This window comes from Gymnogyps californianus, chromosome 1 (assembly GCF_018139145.2).
Source record: "Gymnogyps californianus isolate 813 chromosome 1, ASM1813914v2, whole genome shotgun sequence".
Lineage (NCBI taxonomy): Eukaryota > Metazoa > Chordata > Aves > Accipitriformes > Cathartidae > Gymnogyps > Gymnogyps californianus.
Genome location: NC_059471.1, coordinates 194,234,203 through 194,262,159, shown reverse-complemented (window position 1 = coordinate 194,262,159; position 27,957 = coordinate 194,234,203). Strand labels below are relative to the sequence as shown.

Here is a 27,957-nt window from a genome sequence, read left to right as displayed (position 1 = left end):
AACACTTTGGAAAAATAGCTAAAAAGAATCTTTGAAGTGCTTGGGGAATTTTATAATAGGACCATGACTTTCAAAATACAAAACGTGCTACATTACAGGCCAATTACGTGACAGAGACGTGCATTTAGTGATTTAACTTTCTTTGCCAAGCTAAATTAGACATTTATTTTCTTTTACAGATAAACTAACGCTACAAACTGAGAGCAGCAATTGTATTTATCATCTTCATTGAGAAGTCCATCAGGAAAATTCTTCTTTTATTAATGTGAATTCCCATTTAGAGTGTACTGTTCTACATAATTATTATAGTGTCCTTATTCTGATTTTAGCCTATATTTAGATAGTACGATGCATTAAAACATGAGCTTTAATGTACTAGTTTTGAAGAAAAATTTGTTCCCATAAAAGAGCTATTAACAACAATTATCAGAACGCTGTGAATGTATACAAAACACCAAGCAGCTCTTTAGCTAGTAAAAAATAGTGAGGAAATGAGTCAAATTACAGACTGTATGCAGTTCTTTTTAGAAACTATTCTAAACGTATCCCTTTTCCATACAGATCATATTCTTTATATAGGATATAGTTCTTGAGAACCGGTGGAAGTGGAAACTTCTTCATGGATGACAGTTTCTGGAGTCTCTGTAACCCCAAGAGTTTACGTATTTTCAGACGACACAGATGTTTCAATGGGCGAGGATTATCTAAAAATAATAGTGAGAGAGAAATGGTGGAAAAATCAATGCCATTATTAATGACTGCCAGTTCACAATCCAAAACTTGCTTTAATAAAATTAATATCAAAATCTATTATCTTGGGGCGTTATTATTTCGCTACTTCTGAATAAAATACAATTCTTTTCACTTCAAAATTGTGATGATACACACTGCTGATATTAATCAAACTTCTTCCATCAGATATCTGCCTTTTTTTGTCTTACTTTTGGAAATATGCACACTGTACTCTGTCCCCAAAGCACCCACCTGAACACCTAAACAAGGACCTTATTTAGCATAATCAATGGTAACTGATGAACGATCTCTCCTTTCCCTAGGTGCACATCTTAAAAATGGCATGTTGTGGCCAGCTGTGGCACCTTCCATTTCTGCTGTATCAATAAGGCACCAGGACCAGACCTTGCCATGCTTGGGCCTGCTGAGTCTTCTAAACAAATACTTCTTATCAGAATTTACATCAGTCAAAGAGCTTAGTTTAATGTAGCCTTCCTGAACATAACAAAACCTTCCAAGGTACTTGAAATATCAGTAGTTATGTCTATCAAATTATTTTGATTTTCCCGTGCCACTAACAAAAAGGACGTCCTCTGCATTCCAGTGTAAAATACTAAAGCAAAATGAAATACAGGGTACCAGTTTTAAACATAAATATTTTGCTCTTTAACAGCTGATGTTAAATCAAATTCTATTTAAAATTTAAAAAAAAGTAAATGAAATTAATTCATGCAAAGAGAACACTTAATACATTCCTCAACAGATTTTTTTAAGTTAAGCTGGGTGAAACCTATCGCTGGTGCCAGCAATGGTAGAAGATCCAGGCTAATGTGTAGAACTTCAAAAGGAAAGCATACATAAGAAATATTATTCAATTACAGTATTAGTAATTGCAACTCTAGATGTATATCATGTAAATCGGAGTTAGGAAATGATGGTACACAGACTGTGATGGTACACTCATTGTGACCACCTACCACCTTGAACATAATGGGATCTAAAACATGCTCTTACAATAATCCTTGAACGATTAATAGAGAGATCAAGAGAGCAAAAAGAAGGATGGAAGTGTGAGCAATATTCCTCAATAAAAAAAGTTGTGCCCCATAGCTATGCAATGACTAGTGTCACATGGGTTAATAAGGAGTTTGAGAAGTACCTCAGTGGTCTTGCTTAACTAAAAGGGCTCCCCACACAACAGTGACATTCCTTACGAGATTAATTCTCACCAGGTGCACATTTGCCATATTCCAGTCCGATTAACTAATTTATGACCAGTAGCAATAGGTAAAGATCTGTCTCAATCTGAGGACTGGATGACAGGCACAACCTGGTTCTTAGCTAGTTCTTAGCTTAGTACACATTTGGACTGCTTAAACACTTTGTATGAATGTGACCTGACATAAGCAATTAAATTATCCTATAATAAATCATAACATCATTAACTGGAAGTTAGATATTTACCCAATATCTGGCGTATCTCTGTCCATTCTTTCTGTGTTTCTAAGACAAACTTAATTTTTGTGCATAGAGGAACATAATCCATGTAATCTATAAAAACACGAACCACTTTTCCTGCTAAATGTTTCAACCAAGGAACAGCAATAAAGTCACAGAACTGAAAGGGAAAACACATCAAGTCATAATTTCAAAATCTGTGCAGAGGAATGCCAAAATAACACATTTTAAAGCAATTACACAAGATAATTTAAACAAAATATTAGCAATGACCTTTAACAGTCATAAACTGATGCCTAGGTAGGTTACTTTAAAAGCCATTTTCTTCCATGCTTAACCTTTGTGATCCCTTAATTTGTCTGGACAGGCCTGAAGGCCAATAATTATTATAACATTGCTATAATTTGCGGCACTGTTTTGTTCAACAGCGATCTCTCTTTGGAAACACATCTACTCCACTGGTTAGGATAGGAACAGAAATTCCAGAATCCTGCCTCATGATTTCTTAAAAATTCCTTCCTAAATCTCTAATATACGAACCCCAATCTAAACCCACTCTATGTACGTAATTTCCTCTATCTCAGAGTAGAAAATGAAAAATGGCTGGTTTATTTTTAGGGTGTTTTAAAAAAAGGATTTTGCCAGTATGTTAATCTTAATTCTGCACAATAATCTGGAATGTTTAAAGCTGGCTAATGAAAAGAGCAAAGTGAAAAGAAGGAAGGAAGGTATGTATTTACTGGATTATCCTTTATTACAGAAGAAGTCCACCCGGGGAGAATCTCTTCCTCTGGAGTTGACCACACAAAAGAATTTCCAAAGATATCTTGATGCATACAGTCAAAACACATCTCCACATTATATCCGTGATTGAGCAACAGCCTCAGCATCACCTCGTCATTCAAAGCGTACTGAATGGCGCTGGGGAAATGCGTATCATTAACCAACATAAAGTAGCAATTGACGTTTGCTCCGTAAGATAGGAGCAGCCTTACAATTTCATGGTTGCCAGCTCTCACTGCCACAAGAAGACAGTTTAAAGGATCCTTGTTTGGATTTGCCCCTGCTTTGAGCAATATTTCGGTGCAAAGAATGTCATTGTTAGAAACAGCAAAATAAAGTGCGGTTTTCCTTTCGTCATCGTAACTATTTGAAATGTGTTCAGCCAAGAGAGTATTGACATCAAAACCATTTTCAATGAGGAGCTCTAGACACTGTGAGTTCTGGCCATCTGCTGCTGAGTGAACAGGGCTTAACCCACTTTTCTGGATTGCAGTTTGGGATGTGACAGGAATGAGATACTTCAGGGCCCTAAAAAACAGTGAACAAAACTAGTTAGGCATCGCTGCCCTGCATGAAGAAAATGACCCTCATCCAGCTATATGCTAAATTACCAGCTAGACATTTTACACAAGAAGATCCAAACACAGAAACACCAGTTTCGAGCACTGTCAAATAGGACCTTGTGTTTAAGTGGTTTCAGTGGTTTTCACTTAGTTCTAAGGAGTATGTTTTGCATTTTGCTTTGTTTAGGCTAAAAAACACTTAAAAGTTAATTCAAACTAAGGTAACATAGGCACTTCTGAAATATAAATGATCTATACATTTGCAAGTTTACCACAGTCGTCTTCAATGTGACCTTGTGCCACATATTGTATCTTAAAGAAAATGTAAAGTCCAAGCTCATACTCACAGGTAATGCCCCTCATAAGCCGCTTTGTGTATGGGAAGCAGTCCTGCCTTATTAGGCACATTGCCACTTCCTCCATATTCCAAAAGAAGGGCTATGCAGTCTGGATTACCTCCTCCGGCTGCTTCAAACAGTATCGATGCACCATCATCTGCTAGGGCCTCGACATCTCCACCTTGAAGGAGGATACGGAGTTTATAATTGTATCCCAAGTGACTTGCAGATCGTCATAAGAACAAGTGCAGAGTACTTTCCTCTTAATTTTCAGATGTATTATTTAAGTTAAAACTTCACTAAAACAAGAAATATTTCTTGTGGCAAATTTAAAACTCAAAGGCAAAACAAGAGTTGTACAGATACAAGTTCAAATGCTCACCTGAGCAGGGTCTGCTTTGACCGTTAAGTGTTATAACTGAGGATTTTAAAAATTCTGGCGTATTTCAAAAATATTTCATTTCATTAATTAATACCAATATAATTATGTACATGGAAGGAAGGGAGGAAGGGGAGGGAGGGAGGAAGGGGAGGGGAGTAAAGAGAGATAAAGTAGGGCAAGAAGGGCATGTGTAGCAGTAAGTCCCTCCTTGACTGAAATGGATTGGTATCAATTCTGCCACTCCTCTCACATGCATTATGGAAACGTGTAAGCATCACTGCAGTCTAGCAGGAACACTCGTATATGCTTCCTTTCCTTCCAAGAAACCAAATCTTCTTATTCATCACTACTCTTTCTTTCCATGATCACCCTAAAACACCTCAGCAACCAGGCAAGATGTATGCCAGTGCAGAGGTGTATTTCCCTTTTACCTGACTACATACCTTTATGAATAAGATGCTCCAGCACATCACAGTGACCATATTCAGCAGCAACACCTAATGGTGTTACTCCATATCCATCCTTAAGGTTCACATTTCCACCATTCTTCAGAAGAAGGGCAACAATGTCTTTGCGTCCCTGTTTTGCAGCTTCATGCATTGCTGACCAACGTTTTACGCATGGCTGGTGGATTCTACAGTTGTGTTTAATCAGAGTGGATACCATTTCAAAAGAGCCCCTTCTTACAGCTTGAAGATATTTAAAAAAGGAAGAAGATAATACAATTACATTTTCAGGTATGTTGTCTTGAAAGTTAAAGACATCTAATAAGTTTAGAAAAGCTTTTCCTTGTGTACTGATATGAGGAAATTAAAAAGGTTTCCAGTCCTAGAAATCTGGGAATCCAATTTACTGGTAAATAAACGGTAATGTCAGCTGCTCAGGAAATCAAGGTAAAACAACACAAGCTGGAAAATACGTCAGTTTGGAGCACAGAGGGCAAAAGCAGCACCACTTCGATTCTGAGAAAGCAGAAGGAGGTGTATCACAAGGAAAAGCAACGATAAAAATAACATAATATTTGAATACAGTCCTTACTTCTAAAGTTGGTGTAAACATTACAGCGTCCCCAAAAAATTCCACTTGTGACTTTGTCACCTGGTAACTCTAATCCCAGCATGTACTCAGTGGTTGCTGTCAGCCAAAGTACAGTTGACATCTGTCATACTTAAAGGCCGCGTTCTGCCCTTTTGAGGTTCCAGGTTTGAAATTTTCATGGATAACTACACCTGCAAATTATTTACATATAAAATAGTGATCCTGAGTAAGAGTCTAATTTGACTTCTGAATTACCCCACTGACTGGTGGGGCAGCTGAGGGAGATCAGCGCCATAGAGTTAGCAAATTTAACTTTTGCGAATGTCTCATTATAGAAGAAGGTTTTTAAGAGGCAACAGTCTTCATAATTATCCACAATTGCTTTGAACTAGAGTATTGCCAAGTGTACCTGGAAGCAGAAATCATCCCACTAGATAGATACTTCTTCAGCATTTACTTCTGTACTGAAGAGCCCTTTAATCCAGAGCTTTAAAATTAAAAGGAGTAACTAAATCATGAGCATCATCTACTAAGTGTTAAGCACCTGATCCTCTGTTTCACTAAGATTGAAATGTATGATGCACAACAGTATCTACATCCACATTTTCAGCGCTAAGTGACACAAAAACATAAAAAGCATCACATAAACAATACTTAGCTGACAAACCTCATTTTCAGGAGTTTGTCTAGAGGAATATGTAGGAAAATAAATTGTCATTATAAGGGGGAAAGACCCTTTTCATAAGCTCTAGTTAACTCTTTGCAGGATTCATTAAAAGCAAAGGCTGAAAATAGCTTAAAAGTTTCACAGACTTACAATTATTGAAAAGAGCTTAAACAACGCTAAGCAAGACATTGCAGCGGAACCCTCTAGAAATTCCTCAGGGCCTTAAAATGTTAATACAGTAATTGCGTGTGATGAAAGTTAACAAAAATTCAGAGAACTGAATATTTTAATACTGATAATTGTATTATATATTGTATTTTCTTATATTGTATTAATTTCACAGACTGATTCTCTTCAGAATGGAGACATTTTGACATTCAACAGAAATTAGAAGCTAATATAGCTAAATTACTCATGTATAGTAAAGCTCACTTAAGTCTACCAACAACATAAAATCTTCCAAAGGAATCATCTTCTTTTAGATTGGGGCATTACTTCGAAATGCAGTTGAAGCTTATTTTCAGTGCAAGAGGGGAGGGAAATGAGATGGAGATTTTGAAATTGAAAATACCTGCCTACTCCTGAAGAAATCATCTGATAAAACTAAAAATCTCCAATAACCTCCAGACCTCCAGAAAAAGCACATTCCAGTTAAAGCAACAGCTTATTCTTGTACCATACTTGTACCTTAAGATGGTCAAAGAGGACCAGGTTGGTAAAGGTCTTATAGCACCTGAAGATACAGAGAAGGTACCTTGAACAAAAAAATAGGCCCCAGTTTCTTAGGAGCAGCTCAGCAATGACCTAAAGCATAAGGAGCATCTTTAAGATCAGCTCAGTGATCACCTAAAGCATAACGAGTGCTGAACTGAACGCTGGGTACATTTCAGCAAGTGCTGGGCATTTAGTTTCATCTAAAAAGAGAACCAGCATCTAAATCACACAAGCCAACAGGAGTACTCAGGTGAGTACTCAACGGAGGGAAGCGCTGCCATTCACTTTGCTTAAACGCAGGGAGAGGAGGCAATTACCGATAAGAAGTGGAGTTTCTCCTTTGTCATTTGTGGTATTGGGCCAAACACCCTTTTCCAGTAACGTTCGTACATTTTCCACAAAGCCAGCTTTTGCTGCCAAAGTTAACGGTGTTTCTCCATCGCATGTTTTGTATTCCCACATTGCTTTATAAGATGCTAGAGGTAAGGAAGTGAGAAAAGATAAAACACAATTAAAGCACAAGGCTGTTAACACATACACATATACCAGAAATCCTTAAATCCTAAGTCTTATGAAAATTATTTGTAATTATGTTTAACTTAACCCCACTAGTACTGTCAAACACACTGAATATTGAACAGTAATTTTTGCTCTGTCTGTAGGTTTCTGAACAAAACGTTAAAAATGGTCCAAGTTCTTTGCTGGTGTAAATTGATGCAACTTTCCCAAAAAGAAATTTGCCTGAATATTTAAACAACATAAGCAAGATGCTCCATGGAGGATTTGATTATACTTTTTTTAGTAAACAGTTCTAGCCTGTTGTTGTGGATGGCTGTTTATTGCTCTCTGTTTCTTCACTGCTCCCCTTATCTTGTGGGATGTTTTTATCTTACTCACCATCTAAAATGATTTCAAGTATTTGCTGAATTGGCTGAGCTGCAGCCTCATGCAGTGGAAACCACCCTCTTTCATCAGCTTCATCCAAAGCATATTTCTGTTTCACAAGTTCTTGGAGCCCAAATACTTGACCTTAAAAAAATCCAACAGATAAATAAGATGCAGTTGGAAAAATAATATAAGGGAAGCCCAGTTTTGCAAAGGGACTATTTTATTTTAGGGTTTTTACCTTGCTTTATGGATGTTACAATTTTCCTATTTTCCTCACTAGGTGGCACAAAACTATCCAAAAAAGAACAGAAAATAGTAAATATAAACAAAAAGTAGATGCATTATATTATTCATTCAATATTTTCCATTAGGTTCTCATCTGAGCCAACTTTTGTTTGAATACATCAGCTACAATCTTGATGAGCCTTGTGACCTCCAAAGTTACACCTGTACTGTGGACCTTCAGAGTATCCAAAATTCTCGAGTTAAGTGCAATTTCTGCTGTAGGCTGACCTGATACATCTCCGAATTTAGTAAAGAAATCTGAGGTGGACTAAAAAGCTGTATTTGCCCCACACTACAGAAATGAGCCCTTCAGATTCAGAAACCTTAGACAGTGAATGAGAACGTGATGGCATCAGAATGTCAATATTCACTAACGAAGGAGAGTTTGATGATATCAATGGTACCATTTCCCCTGAAAAAGAGTTGTAATGTTTTTAACAATATCATTTATACCTCCATGAGATGGAATTTAAATGCTGGAGCCTGCTAGTTCCTTGAGATATTTTGGCGATAAAAGTGTATTAAAAAATAGATCAGATTTAATTAAAAAAAAAAAAAAAAGCAGCCAAATAACAAGAGTACCCAGTGGCTCTGCTGAGAGCCTTCAGTGAAAAGGGAGATTCCAGTCCTACAACAGGAGCCCCATGAGGACCCAAACCTTCATGAGATCCCACAGGAAATAAGAAAAGGTTAACAGTCCCCCAAGACTTACAGTTTTCTTTCCATTTTAGACAGGGCAATCTACAAAATGTATTTATGGGATTATTGCCGAAGAATTTCTATTAAGACAAAGTTTAGCTTTGTTCAACACATACACTTTTCGTAAGAAGGTAAGTGGCCTGAAACGCTAAGGGAAGTATTTGCCTAGCCAAGTGAATCTCATCTCCCTAAGCTCTCATCACCCCAGGTAGCTCAGCTGAGCCCTATGTTTCCTAATCATGGGAACCACTCTTAACCATAACATTAATGTCATGTATGAACCCTCGCTGGAACACCCCTGTGGGTTTTTTGTTATTGTTCTGGTTTGGATTTTTCCTGTACACGTATGTATCCAAGTGCACAGGGAAAGACTGGGATGCTGTTACAATTACAGAGCAGACAGATTACTAACAAATCCAAATTTACTGTCTTTAAAGCTTGAGGTTTTAGAAATGTTTGAGAAAAACAAAATCAACATTTCTATTTTGTTTACTCTTTTCAATCATTGCTTCAGACAGTGCTTCACTGAGAAAGAGGCATAATAGCCAAACGAAGAACTGTTTTAAGCATGATACAAGGCACTAAATATCAATGTCTCAAAACACTGTTAAAATATGGCATAATCTCTAACACATATTGAATTGACAGTACCTGTCACTATAGCTGGAAGACACTGGTAGTTTGGCCCCATTTGATTCTTGAATGCTAAGCTGTATGGCATACTCAGTGAGCAGATCTTCAACCAAATCTTCTCTTTCATCCATCATATGGTGAGGTATAATGATGAGCTATTTTGAAATACACACAAAAATATACTGCTAAGGATCATATCTTGCTTAAGGTATTTTTTATACTAAAATCAGCTGTTTCCATAAATTTCTTTTAATTTAATAATGTTTTGGTGAGTTTATTCCTATTGAAAAATTATTAAATTCCTGTTTAGAAATGGTGATAGAAAAGAAAACAACCCTGGAAACATTTAGTACTAGATATGCCATTTAGGAAGAACTCTTTTTATTGTTCACACACTACATTTGTCATCTACAGACAAATACTGGACTATTTGTGAACCATAAAAAGAAACTTTTCCTCTTCAGAAAGCTGTGGTCATCACGTCAGTGAATATATGATTTCCATACAAGCATGAATAACGAACAGTAAAGAAAGTTATCACCTCATGAATTATTCCTATCAAACACAGGCATTCACAAGGAATTCATGAACATAAAACACAAGCACATATACATTTAAATATTATAGACACACACAAAAAAAACCCCCACTCAAATTGTTTGAGAATTATTTACAGAGAGGGTCTGCATTTCAGAATGAAACACATGACCAGTTCTAAGGGTGATCACACACTGTACTTTTTCAGGATTTACACAAACATCAAATTATTTCAGAGAAGCTCTGAACTAACTTGACTCTCTTGCATGGGGAAAGAGCATTTTTTCCCGCTTCCTTCACCCAGGTGGCACTGGCAGCAGACACAAGATGGATCCACCAACCAGCGCTGTTTGGACACAGGATTTCAGTGTGCGAAAGCCCATGGCATGTCACTACAGTTTAGGTGGTGACACGTCATCCAGTTCTGAATTCAGAACAACTTTATTATCTTTCAATACTTACAGAGGGCTTATAAGAAAGATAGGGACAGACTTTTTAGTAGGGCCTGTAGCGATAGGACAAAGGGTAATGGTTTTAAACTAAAAGAGGGTAGATTCAGACTAGATGTAAGGAAGAAATTTTTTACAATGAAAGTGGTGAAACACTGGAACAGGTTGCCCAGAGAGGTGGTAGATGCCTGTCGTGGTTTAACCCCAGCCAGCAACTAAGCACCACGCAGCCGCTCACCCACTCGCCCCACCCAGAGGGATGGGGCAGAGAATTGGAAAAAACCAACCTCGTGGGCTGAGACAGTTTAATAGGACAGAAAGGAAGGAAAATAATGATAATAAAATGACAATAATAATACTAAAAGAATTAGAATACACAAAACAAGTGATGCACAATGCAATTGCTCACCACTCACCAACCGATGACCAGTCAGTTCCTGAGCAGCAATGCGCCCCTCCCAGCAAACTCCCTCCAGTTTATATACTGGGAATGATGTCATATGCTATGGAATAACCTTTTGGCCAGTTTGGGTCAGCTGTCCTGGCTGTGTCCCCTCCCAACTTCTTGTGCCCCTCCAGCCTTCTCCTGGCTGGGCATGAGAAGCTGAAAAATCCTTGACTTGGTATAAACACCACTTAGCAACAACTAAAACATCAGAGCGTTATCAACATTATTCTCACACTAAATCCAAAACACTGCACTGTACCAGCTACTAGGAAGAAAATTAACCCTATCTCAGCCGAAAGCAAGACAATGCCCCATCCCTGGAAACATTCAAGGTGAGGCTGGACGGGCCTCTGAGCAACCTAGTTGAAGATGTCCCTGCTCATTGCAGGGGAGCTTGACCAGACGACCTTTAAAGGTCCCTTCCAACCCAAACCATTCTATGATTCTATGAAAAGTTTTCAGCTGTAACCTGTATTCACCTCTCCTCTCCTGGAGCTGGATGGGGATGTTTTCTCAAATAAAAAATAAGGGATTTGAAAGAGACGATACCAAATGCAAAACCTACTTTATGTTAATATAATAATGTACAAGATTTTTGGACTTCACGGACAGGTAGTTGTACAACAAAATATTACAATGGTCTTGTGTTATTAATTATCACTTTTAATGATCATTAATATATTAAAAAAAAAACCCAAACCACAAACACTTGCAAATCTTGCTTTATTTTTACACTGCCAAGACATGGTCTATCAAAGCAGACTAAGGAGTTTGGAGTCTCTGCACTACTTCTGCAGTCATGATGTTTAATGGACATTCACAGGAGTTCGGTACAGAAGCCTGGGTGATGGTCAAGCCATGCCAGCTATTATTTTCAAGGTGTGAGAGTAGTTGGAAGGCTCAGTGGATTAGTAACGGAGTATGTCAAACCTTTTAACTATAGTCACCAGCTTAAATTCACTCTGCTCATATCACCAACTTTAACTGTGGCTTACATTCACTATGCTTTTTGCTAGTGATATCACATCAACCGAACGCCTTGCTAGTAAATTATAATTGGATGGTCAGGAATGTTGCTCTTTACAACATCTTCCTATAGGTTCTTGAAGTGTAAAATGTAGTATTTATATATCATAAAAAAATACATAAGAAACAAAAACTTAATATACGCCTAGCTGTACCTACCTAGGTTTTTAGAAGTGGGCTTTGGGTTTTGCCAAAGTTTCTCTGTTTGATTCGATCTTTGTGGCTTAACATGTTTGTCCTTTAATCAGACTGGGGACACCAGATGTTGAACTATTTTTTTAAAAAGTTTTAAACTATTACTCCCACAGTTTACACAGTAATGTACTGTATCTACCACACAGAACACTTCTCATCGTCAAAATGTTGCACAAATATTAAACAATCATACTAAGCATCTGTTGTATGTTTCTCACAGAACGATCATTGTGGGGTGTCCTAGTCATTATGCAAATAGAGAAGGAACGTTGTAGAAATTATTTGGAGGCCATTTTCTGAAAATGATCTTTAAGGGAAAGTGCTAACCAGATTTCTTTTTACACTAATTTCTGCATTGTTCCCGTAAATAATAAGCCAAAGTACCATAGCCAATATTATAATCCCATCCACAAATACTTTACTACTTAGTATATTATGATAAAGCTTGCAAACCAAAATTAAATTAGTAAGGGCTTAGAGTCAGAGTGACTCAGAAGCTAAAGGTCCCTTGGATTCAGATTCCCACATAATACCGTCTCCCACCTCTTTCAATATGTACTGGAACCCTGTCCCAGGTTTTTAACTGCAAGGATGGGCAATCTGAAGGAAAGTGGAAAAAAATCTCCACTTCAGTCCCATTTTCTTTGAAGGTAAAAATATACAACTTTGGTCTTGACTGCCACCTCTGACTGCAAAAACACTTCCACAAATAATAATAAAAAAATATTCATGGACACATTTTCTTTTGGGGCTTATAAGAATAGACGTTTACGTTGTTCATAAAAGACAATGCTTTTCTGAAGGGTTCTCTGTTCCTTCCTTTTGTGTCTCTAATCAAGACTTCAGCATAACAGTCCAAAAGAAGATTTCACACATAAGTTAGACTGATGAACTGGTCAGCACAACGCAGATACACGTACCAAAATCTTTCACATACTACCTAATGTTAAATCTCCTGCATATCATATTAATGCTTAGAAGTTCTCGAAGTTATGTTCTGGCATACTGAAGTTTAGGTAGAACTCCTCATGCAAAAAAGATTTCTGAAATTACTGAGAATGCTGACTGGCTGACATCCTGTTGGACACGATGGACAATACTAACTTCTCTATAATTCTAAAAAACAAAGAAAATTATGTCCTGAAACTCTTATGATCAAAACCAGCTTATGAAAGCCTATCAAGTTTGTTGCAGCAAAAAGAAATTAAGAAGAAGTTGTTGGTTTTTTTAAATACAGTTTGCTTTATGCAGAAAGGAAGGTATCCCATGTCAAACTTCCAACGTGTAATACAAAACATAGCAACTTCAAAAAGCTACACAAAACAAAGCAGCTGACCATCTGTTTTTCTAAATGCTGCCACAAGTTTCTTATTAGACAGAATGTAAAATTCTCATCATCAATAAGGCCACGAAACTGAGCCTCTCTTCCTTATCTCTTGTTGGCAATGCACTTCGTTGACAGGCAGGAGAATTCTGAGTTGAGGTTCTTTCATGTGTTTATCTTCACATTTCCATAAACACTTTTCTAATTCTGATGGCACCTTAAAGCTTCCATCATTTAACCCACAAATATACACTGTTCTGAAGACTGACAAACCTTTTAGACAGCAAAGATAAAATCTCTCTTGGACTAGCAGTTTTAGAAGTGTATCTCAATAAACGTATCTACAACCTCTTCCTGCCATCAGCTAAAAGAAAAGTACATTTTAGAATAAATTAACATTTCACTGGCAGCTGGGAGGTGCTCCTAATTAGACTAAACTGTTAATCTACATAAGATAATTTATTAAGGAAAAATGTGTAACATTCATAATCTCTTGTTTCCTCCACAACAGCTTAACGGCAAACAGAAGCTACCTTCCCTTTCTTCACACCTTTCGTTTTGAAAACCCTCCATTTGAAGACTTCATGCCATTGCTGAAATTTTTGAAGCATCTTTTGATGAATCATGATCACCCTATCAGATCCACATGGGTGGACCTTCATGCCCTGCAAGCCCTACTGAAGTGGCTGTCCTTAGGAGAACCGAGACTGAAAACCACTATATTACATTTTATAATGTATCATCATATTATATTTATCCTAGAGCCTGAACCAAAAAGACTCCTGAAGACTTATATAGGCCTTAGATTAGACCCTCACATTGCAAACTCTCTGAAAAAAAGGCTGTTTTGGTATATTACAGTATCTTTATGAAGATGTTCACATATGGTTTAGTCCTGTGAGGTGATGAATACCCTCCAACGTCACTGATTCCAAGAAGGGTTAAGAGCACAGAGCATCTTGCAGAATAGTCATTTAGTACGAAAATCCTTTTATCTTCAGAAAAATGTATTGCCTTTCTACCTTCCCTTTCTCTCCAAAAGATTAGAGGAAGAAATCAGTTCACAGGTCATCACAGAAACTTGTTTTCTTTTCTCTGGTCATACAACTTCCATACCCATTTGGTCAGCTATGTCCTGCTTTGCTGTATTCCCCAGACTGATTATGCTACAGGCAACATAAAGCTCTGCTTGAACAGAGACCTAACCAGAAAGGTCTCAGATAAGCAGTGTGTCAGAATTGTTGTATGTACTGTTTTCAAATTATCTTATCCCACAAAAATTAATAATATATTAGAAAATAAGAAAGTTAGTAAGGTAGCAAGTGACTGTGACATGATAGAGCAAGTATAAGGCAAACAGCTCACCACAGCACAAGTGCTGGACACATTGCCAGGGGTCTATACGTGCTTTGAGCGCCTGATTTGCTATATCACTGCTGGTAATACGCTGTGCTGAGGTGACAAGGTCTGACTGAAGCATGGATGTTCCACTAGGATCACAGTGGCATATACCAGCACGGCTGGTACACTGAGCAGCAGCAGAGACATCCCTGCTACATTACCTGATGTGGCAATGAAAAGGCTAAAAAAGCTCAGCAGTAAAATCTCCTTCCATTCACCTATGGAAGTTTTGCCATTACCAGACCCAGGCACTAGATCACTAGAAACAACTCCAAATGCTTACTCTAAACAAGTTTTACTTTTTGTATTACCAAGAATATTTTCCTGAAACAACATTTTGAGTAGTCTGATATTTTTTTCCATTTATGCCTGAAAAACTAGGTATTGCTTCTTGCTGTTTTCCTTAAAAAAGAAAAAAGTTTTGCTCTCTCAAATTAAGTTACTGTTTTTTCATTGAAAAAAAATCTGAACTACTTGCTAATCATGGAAGTTGCATCTTTCCTTGGAAAGAAGTGTATCAAGCATTCACCACTTTTAAACACATAGGTATAAAGTCAAAGTTATGTGAGTGTTATTCTAATTTCTTATCCTTAAAATAAACTAGACAATCCTAGCTTTGCTCTCTATAAATAGAAGGCCCTTAGGCATGCAAAGAGGTTATTCATAGCAATAAAATAATTAATAGCAGTCTAAATTTGGACTCAGTCTATTAAATATTACAGTTTAAAACTATTTCTCTGTTAGTCTAATTGGGGAGCATACCATATATTCTCACCTTTTCAACTCATTATCTTGCCACTGTTACTCTGGGGCCTGCATTTTGAACAGCCAGGAATGGTGCCCTGCAAGCTGATGTGTCCTGTGATACTTCTAAAATTAAATACGCAGTTGCTAGATAAATTAAGGTCTGACCTTGTACAACTGTAACATAAGCAGGCTCGACCCACAGGAAAGTATTACACATGACTTCTCTAAAATCTCGTCAAATGTAACACGAGGTCTGGACGGTATAATAAGACTATCTGTGCCCTCATTGGTTCAACAACTCTCATTAAGAAAATAAATTATTTGCCAACTTAGTCTCAAGGGCTACATTAACAAAATCTGGTAACGTATTTACATACATTAAAACAAACCTGAGAAGGTTTAGCCTTTAACTAGTCGTAGATCCCACCATATTACACCACCAAACACTAATCTCTCTCTCCCAGGCTGATAGGATGCAAAGCTTTATAGATTCAATGACAGCCAATTATAGTACTTACTTGACTAGATTTAATAACCTGAAATTGGACAAAGAAGCAGGAGGCACGGCACCACAGGCAGCAGTGATGCAAAAGCAGAATAACCCAAGAGTAACATCAAGAATAGCAGTACCCAGCAAGTTAAATCACAGGCATGGGATGAGGAAGAAGCTGGATACATATCACTGATGCAATACCTCTGTCTTGTTTTGGTTTTAACCAATTAGTTACTATCTTTACCAAAATGAACAGACAATAAGGGAACATAACACAAACTGAAACAACAAACTTGCAACCTATCTTTAATTGTTCTGATGAAATTGTACACTGTGAACTCTTCTGTGCCCCATGATTCACTTGCATTTATAGAACCATAAAACCGTAAGCTTAACTAAGGCACTACATGCATCTCATCTTTGGACACAAGATCAAGAAAATCATTTAATGATGATAAATAATATTCATTGCAACTTCTTTTGCCAGTGCAACCTGAGTGTGGCGAGCCTCCAAAAAACACAGTACAACAGAAGCAGACAGAAACAGTGCTGAGACCCTGCTGTACTGTTGGCTAAGAGATGATAAGAACAGAAATATATTCTTATATGATAAAAAAATACCTAAAATATATATTTATAATATATATAAAGAACACAAATGTTTTAATTGCTTACCTTGAGTTCTTTCATTTCCTTTACATAACCAGGACACTATCAGAACTAGTACATATCCACATTACAAGCACGGTATTGTTTTGCTTTTCAGGTATTTTTAATAATATTTCGCATTGCTATGTAAACAGCGTCTGATTCTGCTCTTACGAGGTATAAATCCATCAGTCAATTATGCATGTAAAGCCAGAATAAATAAGACTCTTGTCCAGATACCAAATCATATGGCGATTTGCTAGACTTCACAGTGAGATTGGCGAGATAAAAAAGGGAAGAGAAGCCACAGCTATAGCAAGGCCTTCTTAGGGTGCCTATGCACTGTATATTAACACACAGGATAACACTCAGAGTTCCCAGTGTTAAACAGATAATAAACTGTGAAATGCTATGTGGGTGGTTTTAGAGGGCTTTTTTGGTTTGTTTTCAAAACCAGGTAATTATTGAATGTACTCTGATAATACTTCTTAGGTCTTAGAGATGTTGTATTTTAAAATAAATAATGTACTGAAACAGAGTTTGGCAATTTGGGGAACTTCCCACTGTATCAATTCTGGATTGATTTAATGAACTGTCTCATCAACATGGCTTACTATTTTTTACTCTTTTTACTAGGATGTGGCAAGGACACCTACATGCTTGGGTTGTCTAAACAGACAGAACTACTGTTTGAATGACACTAATTGAGCTAATTTGGCTAAGGCAGATCGCGAGGCACAGAACAATTTGTGCTGTGGTCGGTTAGTGTAATCAGGAGACAGATCATCTGGCTGGACCACCACAGAGAAGGGAAAAAGGCAGAAATTTTTAAAGATTGTCATTTTGACAGGAAAGAGATTCTCAGTGCCTTGGAAAGAAACCCCAGGTCTCTCTGATGCAATCTCAAAGAACACTCAGAAGCGGAGAAGTACAAACCCTGAATTCTGATATAAACTGTATCAATCACTTTGCATTAGTTATGGAATGGTGGTAGTGCGTGTCTTATTAAAAGACGGGCTTTAAGGGAGAATTCTACAATATTCTGAAACTCAGTTTGTTGGGTTTGCTTACCAGTTATGGAAAAGAGGAGCTCAAGAGCAGGCCAAAGGAATTATAAAGAAAAATTTGTCCAGAATAAATACTATATAAAGTTACAACACAATTATTATCAACTCTTACTCACTGTGCAAAAATCACTCTTTAAATTAGCAGCTAGGCCATAAAGATAAGACTTAATAGAAGGACAACCGGATCTTCAAATGAACATCATGTTTATCTCCACCAAAAATTTAAACTTTTTATTGCTCATTTCTCCCACTCTCTCTATCTCAAGTCTCTTAATTTTCTACTTTCTGTCAGTATTTTACAGGTTTTTTTTCTTTATTAACTGATCACATTAACTCAGAAATTACCTATTTGCCATATTCTATTACAGTGATCCTTATTTTTGGTTCTGCAGTTAACACAATTTCTTGGTCAAACCAATTTCACAGCTGAAATTAATAGAAGGTATATGCATGCTTCTGCTTATTAAACAAATTCCAGAATACTTATGACTGTTCTCTGAGGTAGAAAACTATCAACGTCAGGAAGACTTGACTGGTAAGTACATGCACATACAACCCTTTAATATGTATTTTTAGCAAAATTATTATAATATTCTAATTGTTTATAAGCTTCTGCATTATTTCTAAATTAGACCCTATTCCCAGGCATAAAAATGCTTACTGTTACTCACTGCATCAGTTATCAATCGGAAGGTATTTATTTTTTACATGTATGTTGCAGAAAACTAGAATTCATGTACTAGCAACTTCTGCAAACCCTAAACACATAAGTGTTTCATGAAAGAATGACAGAAGCTGACACACATTCAAATCACATCTACTACACCAAAATCTCACCTCGAGTGGACATAAACAGCTTTATTTTGAAGTACACATCACACAAAACTGCTCTCAGCAGCAGCCAAACATACTTCTGAAGCTTTAAGGTTTGACACAGTTGTTTGACTCATGAAAGGGAGCTTTGAAATCAACTCAGAAGCTTGGACTAAGCTTGGACTCTGCAAAACATTTTGGAAAATAAAACAAATCAAGAACTATGAACCTATAATAGTTCTGAGAACTCATTACTGGCAGTTAGTTAGCTATCACTTAGCAAAAATCAGTTGATTTCAAGTACTGTCACCAGCCATACAGAACACACCAACCACACATGTATTGCATCTTTACTAGACATGTGCTGAATATCTAAATGCAACATACAGCACTTACAACTTCTGCGTGACACATTTCTAGTAATAGATCTTTCAACGGCTTATTCCCTATTTAGAAACTGCTAAGTTCTGCAAAATTGATCATAAGCTGTTGTTAGCAATTTCATGTAGACAACTTCACTATTAGAAAACGTTTATACTTAAAAAGGGATCTTCAAATCTACATGTCTTGTAAGCGCAGCCAAGCATGAACTACAGCGTACTGCTATAGCATACCCAGCCCATCTAAAAGCACTGGGCTCCAAAACTAGGGCCGCCTTCGGATCGGACACCAGTCCTGAATAAACACTGCGCACGGGCCGGCCTGTGGTGCTTCCACGGGCAGGGATCTGAGCGAGCAGGCCTCGCAGCCTCTCCCCACACAGATACGAGCCGCTCCGGCGAGGCCGGGCCGCCCCCCGCCAAGGCTGGGCAGCGCGGCACCACACGGCCGGCACCCCCGCCGTCCCTCCCTGCGGCTCCACAGCAAGGGCCTAGCCGCCTGCCCCCCACAGCGGCCGGCACACCACACAGGCTTTCTTCAGAGGGGGACACCCCGCCGAACCGGGCCGGGCCGGTGCCAGCCTCCCGCGCCTCCGTCTGAGCACAAAGCAGCGGCGGGCGCCGGGCTGAGCACGGCCCGAGGGAGCGCAGCCGAACAACCCCCGCCCCGCGCACACCGCTACGCGCATGCGCGCCACCCCACCGCCCTCAGCGCACGCGCACCTTCCTACTGCCTTCAGACGACGCATGCGCTGGGCGACACCGCATGCCGTGGCGCATGCGCGTTCTTTACGACCCGGCCTGCTTCGCTTTCTGCTCGCCGGGATCGGGAGCCGCTGCAGCTGCGGCGCGTGCGCAGTCCGGCGTCCTTTGCCATGTCCTCTAACCGGCGCCCGCAGGCGCCCGGCCCCACGCACGCGCATGCGCCCGGCTGCTCCGCGCCCGGCGGTGGGTGGCGGAGCGGAGCCGGGCGGTTGGCGCCGCGCAGCCATGGCGGGGGCGCTGAGGAAGGTGAGGCGCCGCGGAGGTCCTTGAGCCGGGCAGCCTGCCGCCTCCTCGTCCTGCGCGGCGGGCTCTCTCCCCGCCCCGCTCTGCTCTGGCGGGTTCCTGGGGAGAGGGTAGGGGGTGCCCGAGCGGCGGGGTGAGAGTGGGGCGCCCTGCGAGGAAAGGGCTGAGGGGAGCGTTGGGCCCGGCTCCCCTCCCCGGCCCACGGGGGACGGCGGGCCCGGCGCCGGGTGCTCGCGGGGCAGCAGCGACCGTTAGCGGAGGGAGCGGGCCCGTCGTGTGGGGAGGAAGGAGGCGGGTAAGCCGGAGCTCACCCCACCAGGCAGGCTTTCCAGCAGCCGCTTTGTAATGTGAGCGGCTCCGTCTCTTCGCGCTCTCCGTCCCCTTCGTGTGCGCTGGTCAAAACACTGCAGATACGTGGGATCACGTGTGTGTGGTGGGAGGCACAGGCTCATGTCACAGAATGGTCCCTGTCAGGTGTATGTTGAGCCAAAACAAAATAATCGGGTAGCATGGAAATAGATGCTTAGTTACATTAAATATCTTTATGCTCTCCATGCAGACCACTGGACTTGTAGGATTGGCTGTAGCTGAAAACCCTCATGAGGTATGTCACATGTCTTGTTTTGTATTTAATGGAAACTGTCAGTGAGATCAAAGCTTTTGTTATGTATTTGCGTATGTAGGTACGCTGTGTACCTTAAAGCGGTGCCAACTTAACGAAAGTGTAAAAATGTTCCAAAGTGATAAGGGAAGAAAGTTAATTCTTAAAGGTTTAATTCATATCATTAGGAGTTCTTTTGCAGATGTACTTCTTGTTGCATGTGCTGATTTCAAAAATCTTCGTGTAAGTACTTTTATGAATCAATATTTGATTTCTCTCATCTCCAGTGCAAAAGCAAAGAACTCTTTAAATTCAGTTCTTCATAAATGTAATTTCTAATTCACAGGCATACACATTTTTGCTGTCTTGCTATGTTGTGTTTCCAACAAGGACTGAAATAACTTATACCTATACCAAGGGGATAGGCTAGTCTTACGTGATAGAGGCTAACCATGTGGTGCAAAGCCACATCAAGGCCCTGTGATGGCAAGCACTGTTGAGACTGGAATACTTTGGTGGTTCTCGGGAACTGCATTAGGTGGTTCTTGTAGCAATTTGGTACTTTCTTTTTACCTTCTCAGGCTCAGTAATGAAACTATGTTTGCCACATATTGCTTGCTTATTCAGGAGGCATGAGCTTTGAAAGGACTTTAATAATTCTTCAACTTCTCCATGCTTTGACATTTCCCACTATACAATGATTCTGTGTCAAAAATGCTTTTGCCACCAAAAGTTAGGAATAGTGTCAAAAAGAACCATTGAAAAAATCATTATTGTTCTGTACAAATGATTCTAGCTCACTCTACAGCCTTGTCAGACACATTCTGGGTGAACTGAATAAATGTTGGTTTTTTCAGTGACTTAAAGCCAAGAGTAAAGAAATCAACAATGCTTTAGTTGAAGTATAGATTCTGTGCCAGTCCCCTTTTCGTTTCCTGTTTTTTCTTCTTTGTATTTCTTCGACTGCAGTATTCTGTTTCTATTTCTTATTGTTCCTATAGGACATCCATGCCTCTTCAGTTAGATATGGTTACCCAGCCAACATACGGCCCAAAAGCTGTAATTTCTTCACCCTAATGTGTCCTTTATCACTGCATTTAAATCCAGCAATAAAAGTTTCAGGTTTTAGTTTAATTTAAATCTGTTCGTCACTCAGAACTTTGCACCAGCGTGAGGAGAAGTGCCAAAAAAAATTTAATCTAGTTATGCTTTGGTAGCTTATGTGCTTCTTTATATCTTTCCCAGGTAATTTTTCAGAAGCTGATGGTTTAGACATGAATTTGGCTCATTTTTTGAAAGTATGGTTAGTATTAGAAACACAGCTTTTATTGTTTCCATTTTGCATCAAGTGTACTTCAGATTGCAACTTTCTTTTTTTTTTTCTTTCTTTTTACTTTGAGGAATGTGACTGTGGTAACTTCCCAGTCCTGGTAAATCCCAGTCTTACCCAAGACAGAGTTCTGTGGTTCAGACTTGGTTATCTTGGCATTTCTGGATTGAATGCCATAACCCTCTATATTTTGTGCATAGTTAGTTAGCTAGTAGGTTAAGTAGGACAAGAAGTTAAGTAATTCTAGTTGTGTATTTTAATCATGTCTTGTGATCACTTCAGCGCCTGCGAATACTGTACACAAAAATCCTTGGTGTCCTGCAAAACATTCCCAAAGATGCAGCATATAGGAAGTACACTGAGCAGATTGTAAATCAGCGATTTAATTTGGTGCAAATGGTAAGTACAGTGCTGTTTCATAAATGTTACACATGAAAAGATTTTTAGGATGAGAAGAATGATTTTCAAAATGACTGGCTGTTTTTCACGAGTATGTGTAACTTTCAGGTATCAATTCAGAAATCATTGAAGTCTTGAGGTTTATTTTTGTTACTGACTGGAATATTTTGATAGTATATTAAAAAGAATTGTTCTTACTGATGTTTTCTGTGAAAATTAGAAGAAAACATAGTTTTTTGAAGATTCGTAGAACAGTGGCAATTTCCACACACTTGCACAAAAAATGTGTGTGCTCTTAGCGATGTAGTATCTTAGCACAATCCTTGCCGTCAACATTTTAAACCACTTTTTGGTACATTAAACTATGCCATACTGGTATTGTGTATTTAAGGTGATAATTGGAAGGTTGCATATCATTTTATAAAAAGCTAAGATCAAAGTTTTCTTTCAAGATACGTACTGAAGCCCTTAGCTGCTAATGCTTCTTTGGATGTCATTAAATAGTACTTGTTTTTTTGTATTTATCATTGAGAGTTTGATATTTGTTTTCCAATAAGAAAAGTGTGTGAGATTTCTTTGATAATGTAAAATGACAGAAGCCAGCTAATTTGATGGTAGTGTTGAGGAAGACTAGAGTGTGATCTGGTTAAATTATTGTTTTCATGCTTTATCTGGGCTTTCTACTTCTCAGTAAAACTGAATGTTTATTTATATGTATTTGAATACACAGGAGACTGATGTGCAAAAACTAGAGGACAAACTGAATAGTGGTCACATAGAAGAAGTCATTGTACAGGTAAAGCAGGGAAATTTAAGGTTAGGTACAAAAGGGAGCAGTGGTTTTCAGCATTCCTTTGGCTGAACTGCTGTTCAGAAAATTGGCAGTTTTCCATATCTTCCTTTGCTGCAAAACAATCAAACAGGGAAAAAAAAAATCTGAAAATGAATGGTCACGTAGTGATTGGGATGACCACACTAAAACCTGACACAATTAACACGTGTTTACTGTATTATGCTTACATATATACCATGCATACCTACATTGCTTCTTACAGAGTCTGAATCAGTGGAAAGGGCAGAAGATGATTGAATAATTTTGGGGGATAATCCAAATAGACTGGAAAATATCATGAAGTTGTAATTGGGAATGATTAGGTGAACAGACTGTCTATTTGGGTATTTGGGGGTGATTCAGTATGTTTCTTAAAAACAAAACCCCCAAAACACACAGTTCCTTTTGATATTTATAGATGAAATTTGTGGTAGTCTGTGACCGTGATAGGTAGTGACATCACTGAGATAATGAACTGAAATAGAGGTAATTTAATACTTTGGCAATTGTATAGAATTTAAGAATTTGTGTATGGTGTTTATTAACAGGCTGAAAATGAGCTTTCCCTGGCAAGAAAAATGATACAGTGGAAACCATGGGAGCCTCTAATTGAAGAACCTCCTTCTGACCAGTGGAGATGGCCAATATAATTTTCAAAATGGTGTAACCTCTCGAAAGTCAAAAAAAAGTTAATTATTAATGTATTGTTACTGACAGTTGTCTTTAAATTAAAGATGATAACGTCATAAAAACATTTTTTGTCCTAATGTCCACTTATATTTAGCAATCTAAAGACTGCCTCCAATTTCTTGTAAAAATAGTTTTAAGAAAATTCTTTTCAGCTGTTGTACCACCTTTGGTTTATTTCCTTTTGTAATTTATTATTAACAGGGTATTTGTGCCTCATTCTGAGTTATTTTTATAATCTGTGGTTGTATGTTAACAAATACAGATATTATAGGCTATTTGAAATCAAAATCACAGTTGTAGAAATGTGTGATCCCGCCCTTCTCTCCCACCTTTGGTTGTGTATTTTTGCCAGCCACTGCCAGTGTCTTTATGAGCATGCAGATACTGAGATCAGGGATCTGATGTAATGAAAACTAGGCTTACCAGAAATAACAGTTTTTTAGATTTCAGCTGAATCACCATCTGGAACTGGCTGACTTTGCTGCCCACATAAACACTAATTCTGACTCGAGGGAAGCACTGGGAAGACCCGAGATCAGAGGGGTGAGGGGAAGAAGGGAGACTACCCCTTAAGGTGACAGCAGGAACAGGTTTCTTGGTTAGCAGGTAGGTTACCATACTTGGCATCATACGAATGGCATAAACTTTAGTATTGGGGTCTTACAAAGGCTTTGTATATAAACTTGTCTACTTTATAGATTTATTTGTATATTATTGATTCAGACCTTGAATGTTACTTAGTAATATGAAAAAAATAGTGGATCTCTCTTGACACATCTGGCTAGGTTCTTTCAGACATTTAAATGGAAACAGTGCCTGCCTCTTCTGAAAACTTTTGTTTACAGATTTAAGCTTATAAGCCCCAATTAAAATATCCAAACTAGATCTAAGGATACTGTGTGAGTTTGCCTTTACTCACATTTTTTCAGTACCATTAATAAAGGTCTTGCAAGCTTAAAGATAAGAATATAGCTGTATGACAAAAATCTGCAGTTTGTTAAACGTTTACAATAGAGTGCCACTGGACTACATTACATAACATACTTTGTCATAGCTGTTTTTTCATAGTCATTAGGCCTATAAGTTTACCTGTGACGTCATTATTGTTAATGATTAATTACATCTTTATAGAATATTTCATACAATCAAGGTATTAGGGGAGTAGGACAGTAGAAGAGAAAAACAGTAAGCATACCTAGGGTATTGACTCTAGCAACTATTTTCACTGCATTCTTTAGCATTGTTTTTTCAACTATTACTAGTATAATTAGAGAAATTTTTAGATTTTGAAAATTGAAAAAGTGTAAAATATTTTGCTTCGTTGGTTGGTTTTGAAGGCTTTTTCAGTCTTGAAAAAGGTAGAAGCTGGTCTCTTCTGATAAAACCACTAGATGGCATTCCGGAAGAGGACTTGGCTAAAGTTAACAAACACAGTTTTCACATGAGAAATACTAAAGGATTACAAACTTGAATGAGGGCGAACGATGTCAGATGAGAAATGAAGATGAATGGTTTTAGGTAATAAGTATTGAGCTGAGAGGAAGCAAAATAAAAAATAAACAAAAAACCCAAAGTCTAGTATGAATGATACTGGCATGCAATACTTGAGGGAGGAAAACAAAAGTTGCCAGAACATGGTGACAACTATTGGAATTCTTTCTACTGTCATAACTGCGACATTAGCTGAACTCTCTTTTTGCTCAGTTATTTTCTCCACTTCTAAAGCCATATTTGTCATGTGACTTACAATAGCTCTCCTATAAGCTCATGAGTTGTGTTGCAGGGGAGAGGGAAGTCTTTTTCTTGGTCCATTCCTGCTGAAATTTGATATCTGGTCTGTTAAAACTGAGTTTCACTGATCAAAAGCATATTCGCATCTTTTCCCTTTCACAAATGCAGAAATACATCATCAGCACAAACCCTAATATAAGTTGTTTGCTACCTTGAGGGGATTTTTTTTTTTAGAGCTCTATTTCCTAATTTGTATTCTCAGTGATTTTTCTAGTCTATAAGTGTTTCTTTCACGTGACTCAAAATAGGATCATTTTCTAAATCTTTCTATCCAAAACACTGGATTAGCTTTCACAAATGCTTTAATTTAGGAATCAATTAACTTGAGTCTTAAAAAGGTTCTACTGAAGCCAACTCTAGGAATCATTAATAAGGATTTTTCAGCTTTCTGAGCTTTTTATCAGATTCTCAGAATGTTATGATTTTTTTCATTATTTTATCATTGGTTAAGTTTCGTTTCATTATCTTAGCATAAATTAATCATCTGTGCTACATAAGATTACTAAATGAATTAGTATTATGTTGTAGCATCAACTTTAAATAGCAGTTATTGAGAACAGAGGGAGGAAAGAAAATGGATTGCTGTTTTGAGATGTAATGGTGTATGCCTTTTGTTCACATCATCCTTGTTCCAGGCTAATTTAAAAATGCATCTTTGCTAAGAAGAGAAACAGTAATTTTTACCTTGCTATTAACTCTGTAACTATATATCTGATATTTAAATCCACACTGTAGCAACAAAACAGTACACATATTTTACAAGCAAGAGAATCTATATTAGGAGTACTATGTTGCAAATAATTTAAGAGGAGTATGCTCGCAAGGTATAATTTGGAGACTGACTGTAATGATTTTGCTTGATTTTTCTCCATTAACTGTGTTGGAAATACATGATGATGCAAAAGATTTTATCATCTGCTGTAAAATGGTAAGGTAAATCACGGCAAGCCTTAGCGCTAACAAACTTTAGATCTTTAAAACACTTTGAGATCGTTTGATTGAAATCATTGTGCAAGTGAAAATTACCCTGTCTGCAAGGATGAGACCTCATAGAGACGGAGCCTGTTAAACCAGAAAAACAACTTTCGGATTGCCAGGTAGCAGCAGTGCTGAGGTTTTTGGTATTCCTAACGTGCTATCTGTGCTGCTTAACCTATTTTGAGTGGCTGTTCTGAGCAGGACACCATTTTAATCTTCGACATAATTTCTCATTGTGTTCAAAGGGAGATGAGTGAAAGCTGCTTTTTTTTTATTTACAGCATATATGCTATTTCATTAGAAAAAAATGAAAAATCATCTTGCAAACTGAAAATAGGTTTGAATGTTTAATCAAGTTGACTATATAATAGTGACGAAGTGACACAAAATGACATAGTATCTTTCTGTAGAATTACTGCTGGTCCTATTCTACCCTGAGTTCAAGTTCAATCCAGGTTTTAGAAAAAAGAGCATTAACAGTAGGAATGGGAAATTTCTGTCCGTCTTTTCATGGGGAGCAGGCCCATGTTCAAAGCCTAAAAATGTCTGTAAAACATGGTAACAGTGGTCGTGGCATACTGTTACTGAGTATGGATATAATTTCAACGCCTGATGAAATACAACTTTTTTTCAGGATTCTCCCAGAGTTGTGACTGTACAGAACTGTATTTCACCTCTAAAATGGTTGCATGAAGTGAGTGTAGTCTCAGTTTTCCTGTAGCATGCTGAAACACTTGCAAGAGTTGTCTCAGAAATCACACATCAAACACCAGGCAATTCAGTTCCATATGGTTTTAATTCTGGTATAAGTGTCTTCCTTTCCACTCAAGAGCCTCGGTCCTCACACCAGAACCGCAGACCTTCCAGGGGAGAACACCACTATGAGGCTGAACACATCCCACAGGTAAGTGCTGACACACGGCTAGGAAGCGATAGTCTTTACAGCGAGGGTTATCAACATCCCTTCACAACTTCAACACACTAACTTTTCATAATATCCAGGAAACAGTTCTGGGTATTAACACAATTTCTGCTATTATCTACAGTACAAACTGAAAGGAAAAATGGTGTTTTCTTACATTAGTGCTACTGTAAGCTGGTAAGAGTTGACCTTCACCTTGCTATGGATCACAACATAGGACATGGCCGTTGTCAGGAGCATTGGTGTGCCAACGCCGTATGATGCCGAGGCACAGTTGCCGACCTAAACGAGGCCGGGCAAGGCGGCAGCGGAGGCAGCAAGCGCAAGTTGCCGGAGGTGCTACGTTCTGAGGTGCTGTGGTGCTTCCGTTAGCCGCCGTGGGGTAAAATGGAGCCAGGCAGGTCTCTCAGCCTCTGTCCTTTCACACCGCTCCCCTTTTCCCCTCTTTTTGGCCTGCCTCGTCCCTGGGGCCTGTATAGCACCGCGGGTGTTAAGCGCAGCGCGGCCCGGCCCGCACCCAGCCGAGGCTCTGCGGGAACCGGCCCGGCGCGGTGCCCCCGCCTCCCGGCCATCCCCGCCTCCCGGTGCGCATGCTCGCGGGCCCCCGGCCCTCCCCGCCCTGCGGTAGCGTGCTCCTCGGGGCACCGCCCAGTCCCGGTTCCTATAGCTACCGCGACACGCCGCCGACGCGAGAAGCG

At 38.8% G+C, this 27,957-nt stretch overlaps 2 protein-coding genes across 4 annotated transcripts; one reads left to right on the top strand and one right to left on the bottom strand.

The window, feature by feature from the left end:
- Positions 1-37: 37 nt before the first annotated feature.
- On the bottom strand, positions 38-19,073 carry ASB15 (ankyrin repeat and SOCS box containing 15). The gene is made up of 11 exons (XM_050903427.1): positions 18,943-19,073; positions 18,353-18,513; positions 9,199-9,335; positions 7,802-7,854; positions 7,573-7,704; positions 6,993-7,151; positions 4,700-4,945; positions 3,884-4,055; positions 2,931-3,501; positions 2,197-2,350; positions 38-704 (listed from the first exon to the last, which is right to left on the bottom strand). The coding sequence occupies exons 3-11, from the start codon at positions 9,312-9,314 to the stop codon at positions 532-534; spliced, it is 1,776 nt and encodes a 591-aa protein (XP_050759384.1). The 5' UTR covers positions 9,315-9,335; positions 18,353-18,513; positions 18,943-19,073; the 3' UTR covers positions 38-531.
- A 583-nt stretch (positions 19,074-19,656) lies between these two features.
- On the top strand, positions 19,657-23,632 carry NDUFA5 (NADH:ubiquinone oxidoreductase subunit A5). 3 transcript variants are annotated; one of them, XM_050900066.1, is made up of 5 exons: positions 19,657-19,719; positions 20,276-20,320; positions 21,930-22,046; positions 22,777-22,842; positions 23,427-23,632. In XM_050900066.1, the coding sequence occupies exons 1-5, from the start codon at positions 19,699-19,701 to the stop codon at positions 23,526-23,528; spliced, it is 351 nt and encodes a 116-aa protein (XP_050756023.1). In that variant the 5' UTR covers positions 19,657-19,698; the 3' UTR covers positions 23,529-23,632. The 3 variants fall into 3 exon arrangements, with proteins under 3 accessions (XP_050756023.1, XP_050756040.1, XP_050756032.1); XM_050900083.1 differs by lacking the exon at positions 21,930-22,046; XM_050900075.1 differs by lacking the exon at positions 20,276-20,320 and having other exon boundaries at positions 19,684-19,719.
- The last annotated feature ends 4,325 nt before the right edge of the window (positions 23,633-27,957 follow it).

Bases quoted from the DNA above. Each gene is read 5' to 3' on its own strand.
- ASB15 (XM_050903427.1), bottom strand. From the start codon at position 9,314: ATGATGGATGAAAGAGAAGATTTGGTTGAAGATCTGCTCACTGAGTAT. The intron at 3,502-3,883 runs GTGAGTATGAGC...ACTGTTTTTTAG, and splicing joins GCTTATGAGGGGCATTACCT to GGCCCTGAAGTATCTCATTC. The intron at 2,351-2,930 runs GTAAATACATAC...TTTCCCTTTCAG, and splicing joins CTGTAATAAAGGATAATCCA to TTCTGTGACTTTATTGCTGT.
- NDUFA5 (XM_050900066.1), top strand. From the start codon at position 19,699: ATGGCGGGGGCGCTGAGGAAG. The intron at 20,321-21,929 runs GTATGTCACATG...TGATCACTTCAG, and splicing joins TAGCTGAAAACCCTCATGAG to CGCCTGCGAATACTGTACAC. The intron at 22,843-23,426 runs GTAAAGCAGGGA...GTTTATTAACAG, and splicing joins TAGAAGAAGTCATTGTACAG to GCTGAAAATGAGCTTTCCCT.